This window comes from Myotis myotis, unplaced genomic scaffold, assembly GCF_014108235.1.
Source record: "Myotis myotis isolate mMyoMyo1 unplaced genomic scaffold, mMyoMyo1.p scaffold_m19_p_2, whole genome shotgun sequence".
Classification (NCBI taxonomy): Eukaryota; Metazoa; Chordata; class Mammalia; order Chiroptera; family Vespertilionidae; genus Myotis; species Myotis myotis.
The window spans coordinates 197892-220041 of NW_023416324.1; the positions used below are offsets into that span (position 1 = coordinate 197892).

Genomic DNA, 22150 nt, shown 5'->3' on the forward strand with positions numbered 1-22150 from the left:
TCCGGCTGCACAATGCCCACTGCAAGTGCACAGGCTGTAGCAGCGGCCGTGGGCTTGAAACCACCCCCCCCTCGCCGCCCCCACCCCCCATGGGTTCTGCTGGACTGAGCCCGGGGACAGGCCCATCTGCAGTCCCGGGCTGAGCAGAGAAGGCGGCCCAATGCCAGGGTGGCTTTTCTTGTTTTGCAGAAAGCACACACACACGCACACGCACACACAGGCACCCGCACACACACATGCACACGCACACACCCGCACCCACACCCGCACACACCCGCACCCGCACACACACATGCACACGCACACACCCGCACCGCACACACACATGCACACGCACACACACCCGCACACACATGCACACGCACCCGCACACAAGCACACGCACATGCACACACATGCACACGTACACACACATACACACGCACACACACACGCACATGCACACACCAGGAGGGCCGCAGAGCGTAGATCTGATGGGAAGGCCGGCTTCGAGGCATGACATCACTCGGAGAACATAAATCTTGGCGGTGGTTTATTTATGTTGAGAAATCCACACACACTGCGTTTCAATGGCTTTGTTTAAGCGATCGCTTTTCCTTTCTAGTGGCCGGCGGAGCGAGGGTAAACAGGTCCAGCTGTACAAATCCACAGCGGAGGTGAAGCCAAGGTGATTATTACACAGAAAAGCCGGGGGGGGGAGGGCCCTCGTCCTCTGGGGGAGAATCACCCGCTGCCGGAGGTGCCGGCCGCCGCCCGCTGCTGAGTCACCGGCCCATTGTCGAGGCGCCGCGGCTGCCGGACGCGGCCATTTCTCTCATTTGTGTTTCGTGGCACGGCCGCCCCGCGTGGGCCAGGCTCGGGCACGCTTCACTGCCACAGCCTTTCCTGAACGACACGGCTTATGATGGGAAGACCGTGCAGGGAGCCCAGATGCTGAGCCCGACCGGCGTGGCGTCTGAGCCCCACGTGGACCCCGAAGCCACTGGCTGGTTGTGGGCCCTGCTCCCAGGGCGGTCCTGGGATGGCCACCCTGATGGGCCCTGGCTCCCCAGGGGGAGCTGGACGCAGGGAGCCCTGACCCCCAAGCGGATGTGCTTCTGGCCCTGCTAGGAGCATGTGGGGGCCACCCGGCAGGGGCGCCTGAACTCACACCCCGGTTGTTGTCCTGTCACCTGCGCCTGCAGGGCCGGTCTGCTGCCCAAGGGGCCTGGAGCGGGGCTTGGTCAGGCAGCGTCCCCACGCCCCATCCCCAGGACCCGCCTGGCGCCCTGAGCCTCAGTTTCCCATTGGGAGGGGGCAGACAGCTGCATGAGCTTGTGAGGGCCACATGGCACCGCGAGGCACCCGAGACCGGCACCGCCTGCCTGGGCCACTCCAGACCGGGAACCCTGTGGATAGAGTCTCCACACGGGCACTTTCCAACCGTCCGGCCCTCCTCCCGGAGGCCTGCGAGCGAGCCAGCGCCCTCCTCCTGATGCGCCCGTGCATGCGGCTGGGCTCCTGGGGGCCTGCTCGCCGCTTGGTCCCCTCGTGGGCCGGTGCTGGCGGCGGGATGCAGGCGGCCCTTTGCCAGCTGGTGCAGGTGAAGGCGGTCACTCGGCACAGGCCGCTGCCTCCCCTCCCACGGCCCGTCCGTCACGGTGCCCCCGTGGCCTGCGGCCTTCCCTGGGCTGCAACCAGGCCGTGGGCAAGGGCCACCCCCACCCGCCCAGTGCTCTGTCTGCTCTTCATCCATTCGTGAGCCATTCATCCCTCCGCGGAGCTCCCAGCAGGCTCCAGGCCGCCAGGCACTGGGGCTTCCCGGGAGCCAGGAGTGCCGGAGCCCCAGGAGGGCCGGAGGGCTCTCCCTTCCCAGCGGCCCCCACGTGGGACCTTAGCTCCAGAGCACTCGGCGCACAGAGGCCTCTGCCGCGCCAGTGCGCCAGTGGATGGAGAGGTGAAGAAGGGATGAAGGAACGAGTGAGGCCTTCCTTGGCTCCCAGGGGGCAGGGGTGGCCTATGACGAGCCTGGGTTGCAGGTGCCAGACCAGCCGCCCTGGAACGGCCTCCACTCTGACCCAGGGAGATGGGCCAGGCCAAGGTCAAGGGATGGGGCTGACCCTGGAAGCCCCGCCTGCCGGTGCTGTCGCTGCCTCACTCCCCCCTGCACCCGCCTGGAAGGGGCTGCGGCCCCCCCCTCCATGACCGCCCACGCGGAGCCTCTGGGGGGCCTTGATTCTGGGACAGCAGGGGTCAGAGGGCACAGGGCCCCGGCCACCAGCAGTCTTTGCTCCCAGGAAGCTCCGGGACCCCACACGCATGTGTCGCTCCCCACAATCGCTCCCTGCCCCCCCCCCCGCCCCCCGCTTGTCTGCCCCCACATACGGAATCAGGGCTCCCAGGAAGCTGGGCAGGTGGCGCAGGGTTTGAGAGGGAGGGAGTGGGGAGAGGCTAGGTCTATGCTGAAGCCCCGCCCCCCCCCCCCCCCCCCCCGCCCCAGCTGTCCGCTGCCCTGGGAGGGGCAGACACATCATCAGGGTCTGGAAAGGCCTGTGCAACAGGAGCAGGGCCCAGGCAGTCCCTCCAGTGCTGCCCCCACCGGGCTCTGACTCCATTAGCATCCTGTCATTCTTGGAGAGTGAGGGGCTGTTCAGGGCTGAGACCTGCCCTGTTGGTCACCAGCCCACAGTTGTCCTCATGAAGGTCTCTGTCCTGCCTGGGCTGCAGGGGCTTGGGACCCAAAGCCAGGCAGTGTGTCCGTGCCTCTCGGCTGTGGTTCCTTCACTGGGGGCTCAGGTCTGGGATGCAGGAGCGCCCTCCCCCCTCCAGGTGGCAAACCTGAGGCCAGAACCAATTGGGTGCCCAGTTTTCTGCAGGGGCCAGAGGCCCCGCCCCTGGAGGACATGGCCTCACCTTAGGGTCACTCAGTGGAGTGGGGGGGTGGTGTCCAGGTCTCTGCCCTTTTCTGGTCTCCCCGCCCCACCTGCCAGGAGATGGCTGGTTGATTAGGCAGCAAAGCCAGTGAGGGAGGGGGCTTCCCTGCAGTCCCCGCCCCCGTGGGCTCCATCCCCCTCCCTCTCCCCTCCCTGTCCTGCTGGAGCAGAGGGCAGCCGGGAGGTTTGCTGCATCCGCTGTGCTCCCTCCTCCTGCCCCCCAGCCCCGCCCCATAGCCCAGCTCCAGGGGAAAGCTTACCGGAGGCTGAGGAAGCCCAGGCTTCCAAGGTCAGGCCCTGAGGTCGCCCAGACTCGCTGGGAAACACAGGCCCCCAAAGCCAGGAACACCCACATCCCGTGTCCCATGTCCCCGGCAGGCAGGCAGTGTGGGGAGCAGGAGGGAGGGGTGTGTTCCCTCCTAGGAGCTCCCTGGGACCAGGGCCTCTGTCCTGCCCTCCCTCCCTGGCAGCCCCAGCATCTGCCCTCTGGGAGCTGTGGCGCAGGGTGGACCACCCCCGTGGTTGGAGCTTGGTGTGGTAACCCCCCTGCATCCGGCCCGGAGGAACCTGAGAGGAGCCCAGGGCAAGCAGACCGTCCAGGGCAGAGCTAGACCTCGACCTCCCCCCACCCCCACCCCTCACCCCAGAGAGAGGAGTTCTGGGGAGGGGGGCTCACAAAGGACAGGGATGGGCAGCGGTCCCTGAGAGCAGCCTGCACCCCTTCGGGTCTGGTGCCCCCTCTGAGCCCGGCCGCTCAAGCTCAGCCCCAAAGGGTGGGCTGCCTGGCGGTTTCCACCCTCGGTCCTCCTCCAGCCTCACCCAGACCCTGCGAGGGGCACTGGTCGTCTGGCCCATTTCGCAGACGGGGAACCGAGGCCTGGAGAAAATGTGCCGCAGCTCCCGCCAGGGCCATATCTGCAGGGTCTCCAGCCCTCAGGACCGAAGGCGACATTTCCTTTCCAAACTAGGAAGGTGGCATGGGGAGGGGCGGGGACCGCGGCCGGGAAGAGGGAGGGAAGGGCCTTTGCAAACCGAGGTGTGGATTGGGGCGGGCGGGAGCCCATTGGGGAGTCTCCTGGGGGACCAGCAGCCTGTCTGGTTTCCGGGCTCTGGCCTTTGGGGACGGGAGGGAAGGGCTCCCACCGGGGGCTCCCGGGACCGGGCGCCCAGAAAGCCACGCGGCTCGCGGCTTTCGTTGTTGCCAGGACCCTGCCCGCAGCCCGAACCGGGAGCGGGAGGCTGCGCAGCGTCCACAGGGGCGGCCGGTGCATGGGGAGCCCGCACAGTGCCAGCCCCGCGGGCTCAGCTCTGCAGGCGGCGCCGCAGGGCCGGGCGCTGGGGGACGGAGCTCCTGGCCGGCCGGGGAGTGCGGGGGGCGCGAGGGTCCCCTCTCCGGAGGTGCTGGCGGTTTGGGGTGCAGGGTGAGCTCCGCCCAGCTCAGGGGCGACGCAAACTGAAGGACAGAATTTGTAGGCAGATTCTGCAAGGTTCCTGGACGGGGCAGGAAAGCGTGGGAAACCGATTTCGTTTATTGCTCCCGCGGCGGAGGCTGCCGCGCGCCGTTGCTGGAGCCGTGCGGCGGGGCGGCCACTCGAGTCCTGATGGCGGCCCACGTGCGCTCCACTGGTGGGAGGGGGTCGTCAGGGGGTCCCTGCCCCTCTCCCAGGAGCCAGCTCCCTCCGGGCTCAGGCGGGGGCAGTTCAGGCCCCTGTGTATCTCCGTCTCTTCAATAAAAGTCAGAACAAAAAGAAAAAGCTCCTGAAATGCGCGTGAGGCATGTGCCCTCCTGAGCGACGGCCCAGCCAGGACCCAGAAGGCAGGAGCTGCGGAGAAATCCCGGCGCCCAGGAGGCTGCCCGTCTCCCTGGGACAGTGTCCTTCCGCGGGAGGAGCAGCTTTGCTGGAAATGGGCCACATGGCCCCCATTCCTGGGAAGTGCTGGTCGGGAGCACCCCAGCCCCCTCGGGGTGGGCGACCCCATCCAGAACCAGGATGGGTGCGGGCGCTGGGAGGCCTCCGCTCTGAGCAGCGCGGGAACGGCCTTGCCACCGGCGGCTCCGGCTCCGGAAGGAACTCCCTGTGTCCTGTCCTTGAAAGTGAGCTGGGGTGGACGGGAGCCCGGTGCTGGGCCGGCGCTGGGGGCCAGTGGGGCCGCCCCAAGAGGAGGAAACGGCCCCGTCGGTGGTAGGTGGTCTGTGCCCCATCGCACCCCCATTCTAGACCCAACTTCCCTGCTCACTGTCCACCCCGCAGGTCGGGCGGCAAGGCCTCTGCATCCAGTCCCTGAAGAGTCTCCGCGGGGCCCAGACCACCTCGCTCTCCCCTCTGCGCAGGGGGACCCCAAGGGGCTAGTCCCAGGTGGGCTCCAGCCTTTCCTGCTGCTCAGATCCGCTGGCATGCCCACCTGGGATGGGGCAGGCGAATGTGCCCACGGGGGGGTGGGGGGGGGGAAGCCGGCATCTCGGCCTGATCTAGTGGCCCCGCGGGGGGCGAGGGCTGCTGCTGGTGGTGGTGGTGTTGGTGGTGGGAGGGGGCCCTGGGGCAGCTGGGGTCTGAGAGGAGAGCCCATGTGAAAACTAAGGGCTTTCATTCTCTTAGCTACTCGGCCTCTCTGAGCAGGAATCAGGGGGTGAGCAATCTTGACCTGGAATCCCGGGGAGCCCAGAAACCGCTGGGGCAGAGCTTGGGGAGCACAAAGGCGGGGGGCGGGGGGACTCCAGCTTCAGTGCACACGGGCTCCCCCCACCCCAGTTGGGACCGGCCTCACTTGTTTCGACATGACCTTGCTCACTGCAGAGCTGCAGGGCCTGCTGAGCTGGCTCCCCCAAACCTGACCCTTTCCCACAGGAGGGCTGGTCCTGGGTCCCTGGCTGTGCTCCCCGCTGGCTGGGAGCCTGGAGGCTGGGAGCAGGCAGCGCTCTGGCTGAGGCGGCTCCTGTGAGGCGGGAGTCCGTGGTAAAGTCCTCTCTGCCTCCCCCTGACCCAGCGACAGTGATTGCAAGCCACAGAGGGCAGGGCACATCCACGCAGCGGCCCACAGCTCTCCGCCTCCACGGTCTGCGGGCCTGAGGCCCGTGCTCACTGGGGTGAGGCGGGTGCAGCCCCCAGGTGGCCTGGCCCACGCGTCTCCTGGGAGCTGGGCGCACTTTGAAAACTGCCCTGACACCTTTTAGTATCAACGAAATGAAAGCTGCCCCCCACTTCCCACACCTGTTCCCCCCAAGTCCCCCAAGTGTCTGCGGGCGGACACACAGTGGGGCCCAGGGGGACCTGCCCTGATGTTCCCTCCTTCCGGGCTCTGGGTCTGAGCTCTCGCTGGGACACCACAGGCCTGGCCAGCGGATCTCCTTCTAGGTCTGGCCACGCGGGGGCAGGGCCCAGCCAGGCCAGGACCATGGCCTTGGGGACGGCCTGCCTGTGCTCCTGAAGCTGAAGGGGCTGATGAGAGGGAGACCTGAAGGAGCTGCAGCGCCTTGGGGGGTTGGGGGGGGGGCTGGGGCCTGTCTCCCTGTCATCCCATCCTCATCTCTGGATCCCTCTCTTCCAGACAGGCCCTGAGCTGCACTCCCACCCCCACCCTAGCCTGCAGGGTCCTAGCAGGGCAGGAGGAAAGGGCCAGGGCAGCTGCTGGCCCCTGAGCCTGGAGGGAGCCCGGGCTCAGCCTGGCCAGGGTTCAGAGTTGTCATGGGCCTCCTGAGCTGAGGGAGGGAGCAAGAGAAGGCCTGTTGGAGCTGGGTGCCCCCAGAAGTCTGGGTCTCCCTAACCACAGGGTCTGCTGGCTGCCTCCAGGGCCTGGGGACTTGTGCTGAGCTGGGGTGGGGGTGGGAGGGCCCCTCTGCAGGGGGAGTGCTCACAGGCACCTTGCACTCTCCCAGGCCTCAGACCTAACCTTGCTGGGCGGTCTTGGGGTGCAGAGCATGAGGGTGACCTGGGTTCTCTCTGGCCAGCAGCCCAGACAGGTGAGGCCCACTGGCTGGAGCCTGCCCTGCTGGTGGCGGGGAGGGGGGGGGGGCGGTGTGGTGGCTCCAGAGCTCTGGGGATCACCCTGCTTCCACCAGCAGCCACCCTCCCCACCCCGCAGAGTGGGCCCTGGTCTCCAGGGGGCACAGAGAGTCTGAGGGACCCCCAGTCCAGCTCAAGGGAAAGATGGGGTTGGGGGTGGAGGGGGACAGACCCTGGAAGGACGCGGGTGGGCCCTGGGGCTGAGCAGCCTGGCACTCACTCCCCCTCCGAGGGCAACACTCACCTAAGGGCTGAACCAGCGAGGCAGCGGCCAGTGAGAACCAAGCCAGGCAGGGATCACCGTCTCCTTCTAGGCGGGCGAGCCCAGCAAGCGCAAGACTGGACACCCCGGGCAGTGGGAGCCACGTCGGGGTTCGAATTCCACGGGCGGCTGATGGTTGAGGAGGCGCGAGGGCGGAAGGCCCGGCCCATGCCCCGCTGGCCCCTGCGAAGCCGCTGGTCCTGCTTCTCCTCCGGGGCGCGTTGGCCCAGCGCCCCTCGTGATCGAGGCCTCTGCTGGCTGAGGGTCCCTCATCACCTCCTTTACAGCCAGGGCGCGGGTCCGAGTGCAGGTCCCAGGGGAGGCGCTGCAGATCTCACTGCGGGTCTCACACGGGGAGGGGGCACGGCCGGGAGGCCCCCAGGCGGCACAGCCCTGACCCCTTCCTTCCAGGCTCAGGTTCCCGCTGAGGCGGCGGAGTCTGCAGCCGCAGGACCCTGGTTCTCCAAAGGCGCCGGGTCAGGCCTCCGCTTCCTTGCAATTCGTTCTTGAACCCCCGACAGACGACAGAAGAATTCCCACTGTCCCCACGAGCCCTGCCTGTGCCCAGCCCGGCCTCTGCACGGCTCCGTGGGTGAGGGTGAGGGCTCCCCCCGCCCTCCTCCACCTGCTACACCGGCCCTCCCTCCCTCCCCAACACACCTGGGCCCAGCGCAGGGGGAGTGTCCCCGAGGCCCTGGTCCCTAAGGTGGCCCAGCTCCGGGTGCCCGCCGGTACTCACCTGGGGCCGGGAGGCAGGAGTGAGCGCGCAGGCTGCCCGGGCAGCGAGGTGCGGGACGCCCTGTGTGCGGCGGGCTGCCCCGCGCTGCCTCCCGGTGCCCGCGCCTTTCCGCCTGCAGCTCCGCGCGGACCCAGGGCGGCGGGTCTGAGTGTCGCCCGCCCGCCCCGCCGGCCGGGCAGCGGCGAGCGCGGAGCTGGCGGCGCTGGCGCTGCTGTTTCTGAGCCGCGGAGCCCGGAGCAGCGGCGGCTGGGTGTGGGGAGGGGAGGGGCGGGGGCCGGAGGCCCGAGGGGGCGGCCCGGAGGGGGCTTCGGAGGAGCCGGGTTCGGCCCGGGCGCGCGGACCCCGACACCCCCGGGGGCGACCGCGGATCAGGGGCGGGGACCCAGGGGACTCCGGGAGAAAGCGCGCGGGGGCCACGGCGAACGCCAAGCGGTGTCATTAGCACTAAAATTCGAGACCACGAAGCAAAAGCAGCCCGACCCGCGTCGGAACTGTGGGCGCGCTCGCCCCTGCCGCCCAGGAAGGCGCCCGGCAAACGCAGCCGCCACCCCATCCCCGCGGCGGGGCGGGAGCGGCCGCGCGACGAGACGCAGGGAAGGTGGGGGGGGGGGCAGTCCCCTCGCCTCCGGGGCCACCTGGGTCCTTTTAAAGTGTCCGGGGTGCGGGCCCCGGGAGGGAGCGCCCAGCCCGGCGTGTTTTCTTAAAGGGCCAGTTCCGCGCGGCGCTGGGAACGGGGGTGGGGGCAGGGGGCGGGGGGAGAGAGAAGTGAGGCGAAGCCCGGGAAGGCCGCGGAGAGCCCCCCAATCCCGCGCGGCGGCGGCGGGCGGCGGCGGCGGCGCGACGATGAGGATGATGAATACATGGCAAAGTTTTTTTGGCCCCGGCGAGGGGTGTCAGATTGAGCGCTCTGTGCGCATGTGCGAAGGTGTCCAAACTGACAATGCTGGGGAGATGAAGATAGTGTGTGGCTGCTTCTGGACTCCAGGAGGAGGAGAGAGATTCCGCGAGCCGACACCATGCGATCCAAGGCGAGGGCGCGGAAGCTAGCCAAGAGTAAGTCTCCCGCGCGGCCCGTCGCGCCGCCGGCCCGGGCCGCGGGGCCGGGGCGCCCGGGCCAGGGGTGCGCGTCGGGGCGCGGCCGGCGCGCCCCAGGCTCCCGGCCCCCGAATCGCCGGCGCGGCTCGGGGGCTGCTCCGCCTCCCGCGCTCCGGGGCGGCCGGGCTCGGCGCGGAGGCTCGGGGCGCAGGGCCGCGCGCTCCCCGAAGGCGCCGGCCCCCTCCTCGCCGAACCCCCTCCCCCCCCCCCTTGTCAGGCGCGCGGGCCCGGGACCCCGGGGCGCGCGGTGGGGGCCGGGGAGGGGGGCGGAGGGGGAGGGCGGGGGGTGGAGGGGAGCGAAAAGCGAAAGTTAGCGAAAAGTTGACGAAAGGGGAGAGCAACTTTTCCTCCTCGCTCGCTCTCGCTCCCTCCGCGCGGCTCGGTCCCGGGCAAGTCATATTCCGGGCTTTTGGAATAGTGGGCGCTAGAGCACCGCCTTTGGCGGCCGCCAGCCGGGCGCGGAGGAGGGAGACCCCGGGCCGGGAGGGGCGGAGGAGGGGGCGCGGGCCGGCGCCCACCGGCTCCCAGGGCGCGAGGCGGCGGTGGCGCAGGCGGGACGGCCGCCGGCTCTCGGGGAGCAAAATGGAGCCGTTTCCCGGGGCTCGGAACTGTGGCCGCGAAGTGCATTCCCAGCCGGTGCCCCGCGCGGCGGAGGGCGCTCCTGCCCGGCTCGGCAGCCCACGCGGGCGCCCGGCGCCGGTGCCTCCGGCTGGAGTGTCCCCGCCCGGCCGCCTCCGACCCGCCGCCGCCGCCGCCTGCGCCCTCGGCCCCGCTAGGACCCTTCCGCGCCCGCTCGCCGCGAGGCCGGTCGGGGACAGGGCTGCCCCGGCCAGACTGCCCGGCCCGGGTCTTACTTTCTCTTTCGCTGCGTCTCCGCGGAGCCCGGGCTCCGGCTCCCAGCCCCGCCGCCTCTAGGTCCTCGCCGCCGGTCTCCGCCGCGGGCCGGGCCGGGCGCTCCCGCCGCCTGCATGGCCGCCCGCCCCCAGCGCCCCGGCCGCCCGCGCGCCCTCCACCCCCAGCGTCGGCGCCATCGGCCCGCGAGGCCCCTGGGCCCGGGGCTGCGGCCCGAGAGGCGGCAGGTGGGGGCGGCGGCGGCGGGCGAGTGCGGCTCCCGCAGCCCTGGCCCAGGCCCGGGTGCAGCGAAGCGGCGAGCGCCGCACCAAGTGGAACCCGCGCCTCCCGCTCTCGCCGCCCCCTGCGCCGCCGTCGCCGCCCCGGTGCACAGGGAGCCGGCCGCTGCCCCGGGGCTCTCTGCCGACCACCGCGCCGCTCAGCCCGCCGCCGCCCTCGGCCTGACCCTGCCGGCCCGGCCTCGCTGCACTGGGGCCAACCCCAAGCGTGAGCTGGTGGGCGGACACTCGCCACAGTTTTCGGAAGAAGTTCTGTTCTCCGGGTTCGGCATTGGGCCCAGCTCCGCCGGACCGCGGCCGCGGTCACAGCCGCAGCCCCCTGCCCGGTGAGGCCGCCGGGGAAAAGCAGCTCCCCGCTGCGGCGGGAGGCCCGGACCCCGCGCGCCCGTTGGGGACCTTCCTGGAAGCGCCTTCCCCGCCAGCCTCCGCTCCCAGAGCCCCGGCCGCAGCCTCCCGTGACCTCTGGCCCCTCTTGGTGCGAACAAGGCCTTGGTTCCTCCGCTGGCCGAGCTGCCCCAGTGCCCCCTGCGTCCCTGCGGGCGTGGGGGTGCACGTGCGTGTGCATTTTCTGTCTGCGTGTGCGGGGTCCACTGGAGCCCAGCCTGGCCGCCGTGGCCACCTCTCCTGGCCTTCGCGGCAAGCGAGAGGCAGCTGAAAACTCCGCCGGCAGCGGCCTGGCCCTCGGCTCTGTCTGCTCCTCCCGCAGGTGGAGGAGGTGCCGCTCGCGGGGGCAGCAGGGCCAGGCTGTGCTCAGGCCCCAGAGAGGTGCCTGGCGGTGCCCTCCCGCCCACAGGGCCTGAGGCCCAAGGCTGGGACCAGGACCAGGACCGGGACCCGGACGGAGACCGGGACCAGGGAGCGCGGCTTCCCTGCCCTGGGTCCTGGGTGAGGACTTGCACGACTTGCACTGAGAGCAGGTCTGTCAGGCCCAGGCCCCGCTGGAGCCCGCAGCAGGGCCAGAACCGGGGAGCCCTCCCTCTGGGGCCCCATGAGCCCGGTGGCTGCCCCCAACCGTCCCCAACAAGGTGGTCCAGGCAGGCCCAGAAAGGGTGGCCTGCCCTGCACAGAGCACAGGAGTCGCTGCGGAATTTAATGTGACAGGGCTTCCCGCCAACGTGGGCGTCCCTGGGGACCTGACCCCATTACCGGCATCTGAGGCAGGGACAGCCATGCCTGCCATGGACCCTCCCCTCCAGGCCACCTCCCAGCAGGGGGCAGGGGCTCGGTCTGAGGGGAGAGGTCATGGTTACAAGGCCAAGGCGAGTGTGAGTGTGCAGGGCTGGGCGGCGCTGCAGCCATGTGCTGGGCAGGGAAGGACAGTCGGGTCAGTGGGTGTGACCCCCAGGCACGGAGCTTGGAGGGCTGCCCCGGCGACCCTCTTCAAGGGGACCCTCCTGCCAGCCTGCATGCTGGTAGCACCTCGGGGGCCCACCCTGGGGACTCTGAGTGGAGCTTTTCCAAGGGCAGAGGCGACTGGGCGCCCAGGCCTGCCCTCCAGTTGCTGGGGACCCACCAGGTCCTCAGCCTGCGCCCGGGAGGCAGGGGCCGCGGGCTCAGGTGGCCAGGCTTCCCTCCCACAGGCCTGCCTTCCTGGCCGGCAGGGAAGGGAGCTGCCCCTGCCCCCACTGAACAAGGAAACGCCTGACGGAGCTTTGTTTCCGCCTCTGTTGTGAGCCAGGTGGGCAGGTGGGGGGTCTGCACAGCGGCAGTGCCCTCCTGACCTCTGTGCTTGGGGGGGGGGGTGAGGGGAAGGATGGGCCGGGAGACTGAGAGACTGTGCCCAGCCAGGGCCTGACCCGCGTGGAGGGGACACCCCATGTCTTAGACGCCACTTTTCTCAGCGCTGGGATGCCGTCCTCAGGGTGCCGGCCGCCAGCCGCCAGCCCCTGGGTGTGCCGGGGCTGCTGTCTCCCCAGACCAGCACTTGTGAGTCTCCTGTGTGTTCCAGGGGGATGGGTGCGACCCGCTGCGGGATGTGTGCAACCGGCTGGGGGAGCGAGCCGGGCTGGAGGCTGAGTGCCTAGCCCGTTCTGTTCCGTCTCCCCACGAAACAGGCCAGGCCGCGTCTCCAAGGGCCCTGCCTTCCCCCTCTCCGGTCTGCCCGGTCCACAGGGCCTCGCCTCTGAGCCAGGATGCAGCCTCCTGTTTGGATGCCGGCAGCCAGTGTCCCAGGAGTGGAGCCACTAGCCCGCTTCGGGCGAAAACACAGGAAGAGGCGGAGGGGCGGGGGCAGGGCTGGCGGCCAAGGCCAGGTGCCCCGCGGCGCGCAGAAGCCCGCGGGCTCTCATTTCGCCGGGCGGGCCGGTGGGTGTGCATGCAGTGCCCAGGCCTGCGGGGGAAGGCGGGGTGGCGGAGTCCTGTTCGTGCAGTGACCTGCAGGCGGCCGCCCCCGGGAAGGGCACCTCTGCTTTCCAGGGTCCGAACACAGAGCCCTCGGCTGCTCCTCCTGCCCCCGCTTCCCCGGAGCAGCAGGCTGGGCCTCCCCCATGGCAGCCTGGGCTTCCGGGCGCCCTCCGTCCCCCTCTGGGCGGAGCGCGGGGCAGGGTCCTGGTCCCCGTTGGTGTTCAGAGGCCAGGTGCTGGCGGTGGGGCCCGGGGGGCTCCCCCACTGGCCCCTGGGGAGGCGAGCCAGCTCTCTGGGCCACTTTGGGCGCGATTAGCCCCCTGTTTTATTCAATTAGGAGGCAATTAGGGAGCCTTGGGGGGCTGGGCTGGTAATTAAGGTGCTGTGTAATTAGAGTTTCAACAAAAATTATCCAGGATTAAAAATCCTTTCAGTGATTTCGTTTAAAAAATTTCAAATAGCGCTAAATGCAGTTTATCAGGTTTTGAATCAAACCCGGTAACAAGTCTTGGACGCTACAGCTCAGGTCTCGGGCGGGAGGAACTGCCTGCCCCTGAGAGAGAAACTTCTCGCAGCGAAGGGAACGGAACCGAGAGCCGAAGTGCCTCGCAGCGGGTACGGGCGGCCGAGGGCCGACTGGGGCGCGGGGCCTGGGAGCCAGAGCTGAGCCCGTGGTCGCCGCGGCGGCTCCCGGATCTCCGCATAAAAAGTTACGGCGAATTATCACGCGGAGGCAGCATCCCGTCTACCCGCTCAGCGGGTCCTCAGCGAGGGCTGCGCCCAGCGCCCTGGTCCCATCCCAAAGGTCTTTGCCTTTTAGCTTCCAGGACGGGTGGGGTCCGCCCCCACCCCCTCCCCTTTGGACCCTGGCTTAGTCTCCGCAGGGAGGTGGGGGGCGGGCCGGGGACCCGTTCTCAGTTGCTTCTCCAACAGTGACCCAGGCTCAGAGAGATGCGGGAACCTGGGAGCGGAGCCTGGACTAAGTGGGGGGCGGGGGAGGGGGTTCAGAGGTGGCGGCCTGAGGGGGAGGGTGGGGTCAGGCTTTCCAGGGTTGACCCCGCCTCCCTGGGCCGCTTGGCCAGCACAGCTCAGGCAGGCGGCCCCCGCCCTGTGCATGGGCTCCACACACCTGTCCGCCGGGAGCCTGGAGCCAGCAGCAGCCTGAGCCCTGCCCGTCCCTGCCCACCTTCAGCCGCGAGGGAGAAGGTCAAGGCTCCCCCGGAGGCTCCCCTGGCCCACGTGGAAGACAGGACCCCAGCCCTTCCCTGCCCTGTGGAGGGTGCAGTGTGGCTGCTGGCCCCACTTTTAGGGGTAAGACATCCAGGCCCAGACACAGAGAGGTCAAGGAACCATGCAGGTCACACAGCAAGTTCAGGCTTCGGGGGAGGGTCGCTTCCATGAAGGCCCCCGGGTTTCTTGTTTAGCTCTCCCCACAAACTGCAAAGGGCAGGTCTCCGCAGGACGTACTTCTAATGCGTCGGCTTTCAGCGTTTTCCCAGGCCCAGCGCTCAGCGTGTACCAGGTCCGCTCTCACTCAGAGCGTAGATGAGACCTCCGTGTGCTCAGGGCCTGTGCGCCCAGCCTCCTCCCGGCTGGTTCCTCCTCCTCCCCTGCGGGCAGGAGCCTGGCCCGCCTCCTCTTGGGCCCTGGCGCTGGTGTCCTGTTCCAGGGCAGGTGCAGAACCCCCCACGGAGTGTCTTTGCCTGAGCAAATGCAGGAGGGGCAGGCTCTGTCTGCTCCCCCTCCCCCCAAACCCCGAGGTCCCCCTCCCCCAGGCCATCAGGGAGAGGTGGACCTGACCCAGGGAGGGAGCTGGGGCTGCAGTCACTGGTCCAGCCTGGACCAGGCCCCTCCGCGTGGACGCCAGGCCCCGGTGGCCTTTCTGGGCCGCTGGCTCGCGCTCCCGGCTCCTGTGGCTCAGGCAGCGGAGGGCTGGCCGCTTCCTGCTCTGACCGCACTGCTCTCGGGGCTCGGCCATCAGATCCGCTGTGGTCTGGAGGTGCCCGGCTGCCCGCCTGGCCGGCATCTCTGAGACTGAGGGACGATGCACGCAGCCCACAGACAGCCGTGCCGTTCGGAGAGGCCTATTTGTTTAATAGTTAACATTCTGGGCAAAAAAAAGGAGGGAAGTCAGAATCTGGGGAAGGCTTTGCTTATTTTATATCCACTATAACTATTTATGTCCATGAAAATTGGCTTAATTATATCAATGGAATGTTTCTTTTTCAATTCTGTATGCAATTAGTCCATCTTGCCGGCTGCAATTTATTTTAATAAAAAAATAAACCAGTGGTGTGTTCAGTTCCTCGTCCCCTGGGGACAAATGCGATTGGTGTGTTTAATTTCATTAACTACAATGCGGCCTACTGGAAAAATGTATAAAATCAGCTTTATACAGCTTAAACACTGGCATTTGAAACAAATCATTATTGCATTAGCTGTCACACTGGTAATTCTAGAATCTGAGGGAAAAAAATATATTATGGCTGTTTTTATAACCCTTTGCAAATGCACTGTTAACATAATTTATAATCATTTGAAAACATGGCTGGGTCCCGGTGAATATTTTATCTCCTCTCGCGGAGGCTCGGCTATCCGCGCGTTTCACATCCTCACGCCTGTGCTTCCGACCCCGAGCGCTCATCCTTCAGGGCGGGGGCGGGCGGCGGCCTGACAGCCCTGCGGCCGGTCCCCGCTCATCCCCGCCCAGCCCTGCTCCTGAGTCGGACTCTTTGGGGCAGCGTCAGCCCCGTCTGAAATACCTTCACCGGGGGCAGAGGGGGGCGGGGGGCCGGCAGGCGGGTGCTGCGCCCCGAGGCACCGGCCTCCCCTCCGGCCCTCAGTGGAGGGAGGCTCTGTGACCATGAAGGGCCTGGCGGGAGCGGAACCGCCCGGACGGTGTCCCCGGCCCCAGCCCGGGCCGAGCAGCCTGCGGAGCTGTGCCACTCGGCCGCCCTGCGCAGAAGCCAGAGCAGGTGCCACACCTGCTTTCCGAGTGCCCAGAGGTTCTGCCCGGTCAGCCGCGACAGGGCGCTCAGCAGACCGGCCGCTTCTCGGGGGGCGTTCACCTGCCGCCCGCACCCCGTGGAGCTGGGTGCAGAGGGTGCGCCTGTGCGTGTGCGTGTGCGTGTGCGTGTGCGTGTGCGTGTGCGTGTGGGGACCAGCTTCACCCGCCGAGGCCCTGGCCTGGGCAGACGCTGCGGCCCTTGAGGCAGGGGTGGGTGCTGGCCCCTCGCTCCCTGGGCATGTGGCTGGAGATGGTTAGTGGGGCCCGGGGAGGGGTGCCGGGCAGAGCGCCGTCCACCTCCGGGTTCTGAGATGGGCCCCGAGGAGACGGGGGCTGTGTCGCAAAGCCCCTGCGGCGGCCGCTGGCCTGTCCCCGTGGAGGTGACATGGGCCCTTCTGCTGTGAGGGCCCAGCCTGCGTGGCTCCTGCCCCTGCCCCCTGCAGGCTCCTGGGTGGCTTCTAGGGGCTCACCCCTTGCCCATGCCCAGGTCGTGCCCACGGGCGTGAGCGGGAAGCAAGGCCCTCCATGGCTTGGCCTGAGGCCCGAGACCAGGGCTGCTGTCTTGCCATGTTGGGGGGAGAGGTCCCCAGTCCCCCGGGAGTTTCCAAGGGGCTCCCACCGATGTCCTTGGTCCTTTCTGGCTGAACTGAGGCCTGCCCCCGCGCCTGCCACTCACCCCCACACACCTGCCTGGATGCAGGTGAACCTGCTTCTCCTTAGACACGATTTCAAAGTCAGGGGTCCCGGGGGGCTCACTGTTTTGGGGTTTGAAGCCCCTCCTGCTTCGGAGGAGGGCGGCCGGTGCGGCCGGACAGGGGGTCCTGGCCAGGTCTCCCCAGTTCACTGGTTCGGGGACCAGGCCCTGCAGACCTGACCTCCACGTGCCCGGGGCCGGTCCTGGCTCAGGCTTGCTTTCCGACGGGCGAGCGGCTGGTCGAGCAGTCAGTGGCTTTGTCTCCGCTCCCGCTTTAGAAAGAAGAACAAAGCCAATCTCAGTGCAGATATCACTGCCGGCCCTCGGGGGCCCTGCGCGCTCCTGCGCCCCACACCCGGCCTCAGCCGCCGAGGCCCAGGCCAGGGGCGCGGCGTTCACTCCACGGCGGGCTGCCGGGTCCCCGCCGCGGCCGCCGTCGCCTTTGCGGAACCTGGAGAGGGCGGCATTTGGGAGAATAGCTAAGCTGTAACTGGGTCGCAGTGTGTGAACAGTGAGCGTTCCCCTGCCCACCTCCAGCAGGCATGACCGCGCGGAAGGTTCCGGAAGGGTCCCACGTGAGTGCTCTTGCCTGGAAGGTGAGGGTCCTGGGGCAGATGTGGGGGGAGCATTATGGCAGGTGAGTGCTGCTCCAGGGAACTTGGGGCATGCGCCCGACTCGCTGCTTCTCGGACTCGGCAGCCATGCCCTTGGCCTGTATGGGAACCTGTTTTATGGTTCCAGCCTCCCGACCTTGACCTTCTTGGGGGCCCTTAGGGGGCCCTGCAGGGGGCGCCCACCCCCAGCCCTGTCTCTGGCTGCGGCTGCCCAGGCATCAGCATCGTAGAGCCCTGCCTGCCGCCCGCCGGTCTGCCGGGCTCACTCAGGGCTCCCCGATTCCTGCTGCGTGGCTCACGTGGTCCCTAATTCAGGGTTTCATTCTCAAACGGGGACACAGGTGCCCGGTCCGTTCCAGCCCCGCTGCCGTGTGGCCAGGTGCTCGCCGTGCCCAAGGCCAGGCCCCTCCTGCGCCTTCCCGGCCCCTCAGCCACGCCGGGCCCTCCATCCTGACGTGTCGTCAGGGCTTAAACAGCTGTTGGCATCTGCCGGCTCCTCCTCATCAGAGGCCTCCCTGCCCCTGCAGGGACTGGGGTCATCTGTGGTCTGGGCGGGTCAAGTCTATCTGTCCCTTCGTCTCTGCCCCTGGAGTCCAGCACGTCGCCCGTGGGCCTACTGTGCGCAGGGCCCCAAGACGGGTGAGGGTGAAGGCAGTGGCAGGATGCTCGGCCGGGCAATGAGGGGCATTCACAGGAAGACGCGGTCCTGCCACGGCGCTCTGGCCAGTGAGGGATCTGGGGGTTCACCTTTGCTCCTCGCTGGCCAGCGGGTGCTGGTCCCGGAGCCTGTGCCTCTGTCCAAACTGTTGGGAAGCGGACAGAGTCCGACCCAGCCCACAGGACCCTCAGCCCCAGCACCTTGGGGATCCCAGCTCCCCCCCCGCCCCCGGCCTCTGCAGGTGGAGGGGTTAACCAGACCCTCGGATTAATTTCCGATGAGACAGGCCCGGGCGGGAGGGAGGCTGGAGAGGAGGCGGCGGTGCTGGCGTAGCTTCTGTGCGTCTCTCCCTCTGATTTAAATTCAGTGGTTCAAATGCGATCCGTGCAGCCTTCCCCGGCCCCTCGGGCAGGCAGGGCCCGGCCAGCGTCTCGGCCCAGGAGGAAAATGCCGGGCAGACGCGTGAGGCAGGGCGGAGCGGGCCCGGGCGCCCTCTCCCGTGACACAGGCTAATCCCGCCTCTGCTCTGGGGCTGGCAGCGCTGCCGAGTGGAAACTGATTTACAAACACGGATCCCACCGCCCCTCCAGCGGCCGGGCCCAGGGCAAGGGCGCGCGTGTCAACGGCTCAGGCGTTGCGCCCGCCGGCCTGGCCCCGTGGCTGAGCGTCGAGCTGTGAGCCAGGAGGTCACGGTTGGGTTTCCCGTCAGGTCACATTCCCCGGGTTGCGGGCTCAATTCCTCGTGTGTGGGGCGTGCAGGAGGCAGCTGGCCCATGATTCTCTCTCAGCTCTGCTGTCTCTCTCCCTCTCCCTCCCCTGTGAACTCCATAAAAAATGAAAACGTGAAACGCTCAGACATTGGTACCTGTGCAATGGGCTGTTAGGGCCGCTTTGGAGCATTTAGCGTAACTGAAGGTGGGGCTCGCGGAGGCCCCGGGGGCACGGACAGCCGCCGCGCTCCTGGCACAGAGTTGGCATTGCCCGGCTCCTCCTCTCTGCGGCCCTCGGTCAGGAGCCGCACTCCCTGGCACCCTGTGCCCTCCGGCGCCGCCCCCTCACGAAGGTCCAGAATGGCCGCTGCCCCAGAGGGTCCCGAGTCCGTCCCACGCGGGCGGCCCCCTCGGTCCTGGGAGAGCGAGCTGACTAGCTCCTTCCTCGCCGCGTGGGAAACTGGCATTGCTGCCTGGCGCCGAGCTGACACCATTTCCAGCCCCGAATCGGAAGCGGCTGCGGGTCCCTCCTGCCCCCTCGCTGCCCGGCCCGCTGGCCCTGGCGTCAGGGTTCAATCGCAGGGCGTGTCAGCGTGGAGGAGCCACAGCGCTGGGGGGGCCCCAGGGTCCCTCTGGGAAGGGAGCTTCCGACCCGCAGGGCGTCTCCGGCTGGGGAGACCCTGAGCTGCTTTAGGTTGCAGCCCACGCTCCCTTCCCGCCACCTGCTCACCCCCTGGGAGTCCTGGCTGCCCCTGCCCATCCCCCCAGCTCCCTGTCCAGTCCCGGGAAAGCCGGGAAAGCCGTGCATTCTCGAGGCCCTTGGAAACCGGGAGCGTCTCCTGGGCCAGAGCGGACGCTGCTCCGGGGAAACCCTGCCCTTCGCCTGGTCCGTGTGCAGGGATGGTGCTCAGAGAGGGCGCAGACATGTTCACGCGTGTGCACGAGCTCTGCGTGTCCGCACATGTGCAGTGCTCTGTGTGTTCACATGCATGTGTGCAGGCGTGGGTCTAAGCCAGGGGTGGGCAAACTTTTTGACTCGAGGGCCACAATGGGTTCTTAAACTGGACCGGATGCCGGAACAAAAGCACGGATGGAGTGTTTGTGTGAACTAATATAAATTCAAAGTAAATATCATTACATAAAAGGGTACGGTCTTTTTTTTTTTTTAGTTTTATTCATTTCAAATGGGCCGGATCCGGCCCGCGGGCCGTAGTTTGCCCACGGCTGGTCTAAGGTCTGAGACCCACCCGTGGGCTTTTTTGTTTTGTCAGTGACGTTGCTGCTTTTTGCAAAGAGCCCCCCACCCTCGCTGCCCCCCGCCCCCCACTGCTGAGCTCCCCCGTGTCTGTGGCCGCAGCTGCAGCAGCCCCAGCCGGGCCGGCCCTTCGCAGCTGGCCGCGAGGGGAGAGGAGACAAGTTCAAAGGTGGCAGAGGGCGGCCGCGAGCACTTTCCGCGTTCATAACCCCCAGAAGCAGCAAAGACGAGGGGGCTGTAGTAACCCGGGACCAGTGCTCACAGTTAGAAAAATTAGGCCTCTTAGAAAATGACAGGATTATGCGGCCAGTGTCAGGTTCCGAGCTAATGATGTGTCTGTGTGCGAGAATATTAAATTGCAACAACTCGCCCGCGAGCCCCTCTGAATGGGTATTCAGTTCCAGGGGGGCCGCGCAGGCCAGTGACTGACGGAACACACGTGCTGTCGGGGCGCGGGGCTCGGCCCGCGGCCTTTCATTTCAGGGAACAGCCCCCAGTGCGGCTGACTATGTCTGTCACGTCGGCAGGAGGAGAAGCCGCCAGGCGGGCCAGCGATTCCCTGGGAGTGATTCCACTTGATTTTTAATATCAGACCCACCCCGAGACGCGGCGGCCTCCTCGCATCCGCCAGTGTGCGTGTGGTGACCGTGTGGCCTTGGCACCTGCCCGCCCCCCGCAGCCCAGCCCGAGGCAGACTTCGCGCGGCCGGCACCCCTCCCCACAGGGCCCGTCACCGGGCAGAGGCCTGGGGTCCGGGTCCGGGGCTCCTCCGGGCACGTGGGACCTGAGCAGCAACAAGTTGCCCGGGTGGCGGGAGGTTTCCACGGGGCCCAGGGAGACCCGGTCTCTGATAAGGAGCCGGGTGAGATGCGGGTCGCAGCCCCCTCCCCACGCGGATGCTCCGTGTTCAGGGCTCCTGCGTGTGTGAGCGTGTGTGCCGTGGGGAGGGCTGCGGTATTCGTGGCTGCACGTTTGGCCGGGTGTCCTCGGGAACAAAAGGGCAGAGGAAAACGGTGGGAAGAATGAGCGCTCAGAAACCAGGGGGCAGCGAGCCGGCCCGAGGGGGGCTCTGGTTTCACGCTCAGAATCAGGATCGCAGAGCGCAGGGGCCCCGTCTTAACTTTCTCTCCATCGAAGGTGTTAATCTTACCTTCCAAAGGTTAGATAAAGCCGCGCAGAGCTGCCGGGCGCTATTGAATCTCATCTGCTAATTACGCAGGGATCGCCCTGGCCCAGCGCGGCTCCCCGCGTCCCGCTGGCAGCGGATAAGGCATCTTTCTTTGCTCCGACTTCTCTCTTTACCCGGGTTTTGGGTTGCCTGCAGGCCTGACAGACTACCCTCGTTCAAAGGGGAGGGGGTGCGGGTGGCCACGGCGAGGGCGAGGGCGAGAAGGCTGCCCCTTGGGAATCCCCCTCCTTGACCCACAGACTCCGGGCGGGGGCGGGGGGCGGGGGGCGGGCGGGCGTGGAGGAATGTGGCCTCGCGTTGTTTTCTGACAAAGAGCTCCGGCTCCCTATTCACGGGGAAGAATAATGCTCGGCCTCACCTGCGGCCTGCGGCTGGCGGAGGGATCCGGGGAAGGGCATCGGGACCTCAGGGACGGATCTGACCGCCTGCTGGTTCCCATCACGGGGTGTGACCACCAGCCTGGGCACAGCCTGGGCACAGGGCCCGGGGGAGGGGGGCACCTCAGGGCCAGCATCACCAGGATGTCCCTCCTCACAGCCTGTGACACTCACGGAATGGATAAGAGCAAAACCAAGCAAACCCCGCTTCCTGCCGGGCCCGGAGGCAGAGGCCCTGGGTGCTGGGTCAGGGCAGGGTGGGTGCTGGTCTGAGCGGTGGGCACGTGGGCCGCACTTCCCCATTCCAAGTGGGCGAGCGGCTCCAGCACCGTAGCCGACCTTGGGCCAAACCACAGGAACCTGCCGGCTGCGGGTGTGGGTGCCGGGGTGCGAGGCTGGTCCTCGGGCCGCCCGTCACCGGGCAAAGGGGGAATGCAGCCAAGGAGTGTCGGGGAGCAGGTAGCAGCCTGGGGGCCCCGCCCAAAGGGAGGTTTTCTGCTCCCCGAGATCGTCAGGAACAGGCCGGCCTCCTGCAGGTCCCCTGGGAGCACCCCCAGGCCAGCTTGATTGGTCAGAGGGACCATGGCTGCCCTGAATCTGGGGTCACCCTCGGCCAAGGCTGAGCCACACAGGACAGCGGCAGAGAAGCAGGAACCTGGGTGGACTGGACCCCTACCTTCTGAGGAGGCCTGAGGGTGAGGGTGAGATGGGGTTTAGAGTGGAGATGGGGTCCCCAGGAGGCACCCTTCACCCCGGTCAGGGAAGAGGTGGGGGACACACGCCAGCGCTGGGCTCCCTGTGTCACCTCTGCTGGGTCAGACGAGCAGCCCCGTTGGCGATGCCACGTGCTCCTTCGTGGGGACCGACGGCCCGGCCCGCAGCGCTGGGGCCTTGCTCCCGCCGTGGGGTCCAGTTCCGTGTCCGCTCCCTCCGAGCCGTGGCAGCTGGATCGGGTGCCCTCGCCCCGTCGGTCCCGAGGGCAGCCTGGGGGTGGTGGGGACAGACAATGAGACCTGCATGTTGGGGGGGGAGGGGGCGAGCCGGGGCACCCCCGCTGTGGCCCCATGTCTGTCTCCTCTGCTCCAGGGCAGGGCGCTCCCCCGGCCCCGGCCCCGCTTCTGACCGGCTCAGTGGGAAGGGATGTGGGAGGTGGCGGCTGGAGAG

General features: G+C 67.9%; 3 protein-coding genes across 5 annotated transcripts in view; 1 reads left to right on the forward strand and 2 right to left on the reverse strand.

The window, feature by feature from the left end:
• Positions 1-2485: 2485 nt before the first annotated feature.
• Positions 2486-7271, reverse strand: LOC118677430 (translation initiation factor IF-2-like). Its single transcript, XM_036352560.1, has 2 exons — positions 7158-7271; positions 2486-6609 (listed from the first exon to the last, which is right to left on the reverse strand). The coding sequence occupies exon 2, from the start codon at positions 5499-5501 to the stop codon at positions 4350-4352; it is 1152 nt and encodes a 383-aa protein (XP_036208453.1). The 5' UTR covers positions 5502-6609; positions 7158-7271; the 3' UTR covers positions 2486-4349.
• Positions 7272-7560: 289 nt separating this feature from the next.
• LOC118677431 (translation initiation factor IF-2-like) lies at positions 7561-8536 on the reverse strand. Its single transcript, XM_036352561.1, has 2 exons — positions 7915-8536; positions 7561-7680 (listed from the first exon to the last, which is right to left on the reverse strand). The coding sequence occupies exons 1-2, from the start codon at positions 8465-8467 to the stop codon at positions 7589-7591; spliced, it is 645 nt and encodes a 214-aa protein (XP_036208454.1). The 5' UTR covers positions 8468-8536; the 3' UTR covers positions 7561-7588.
• A 154-nt stretch (positions 8537-8690) lies between these two features.
• Positions 8691-22150, forward strand: part of PRDM16 (PR/SET domain 16) — a 275916-nt gene continuing 262456 nt past the window's right edge. For all 3 annotated transcript variants that reach the window (XM_036351807.1, XM_036351809.1, XM_036351808.1), the window contains exon 1: positions 8691-8967. In XM_036351807.1, the coding sequence (XP_036207700.1) occupies positions 8931-8967 (37 nt within the window). In that variant the 5' untranslated portion in view covers positions 8691-8930. The remainder of the gene's footprint in view (positions 8968-22150) is intronic.

Excerpts from the sequence above, each read along its gene's own strand:
- LOC118677430 (XM_036352560.1), bottom strand. The coding sequence starts at position 5,501 with ATGAAAGCCCTTAGTTTTCACATGGGCTCTCCTCTCAGACCCCAGCTG.
- LOC118677431 (XM_036352561.1), bottom strand. The coding sequence starts at position 8,467 with ATGGGGTGGCGGCTGCGTTTGCCGGGCGCCTTCCTGGGCGGCAGGGGC. Across the intron at positions 7,681-7,914 it reads CTCCTGCCTCCCGGCCCCAG|AACGAATTGCAAGGAAGCGG; the intron begins GTGAGTACCGGC and ends CGGGGGTTCAAG.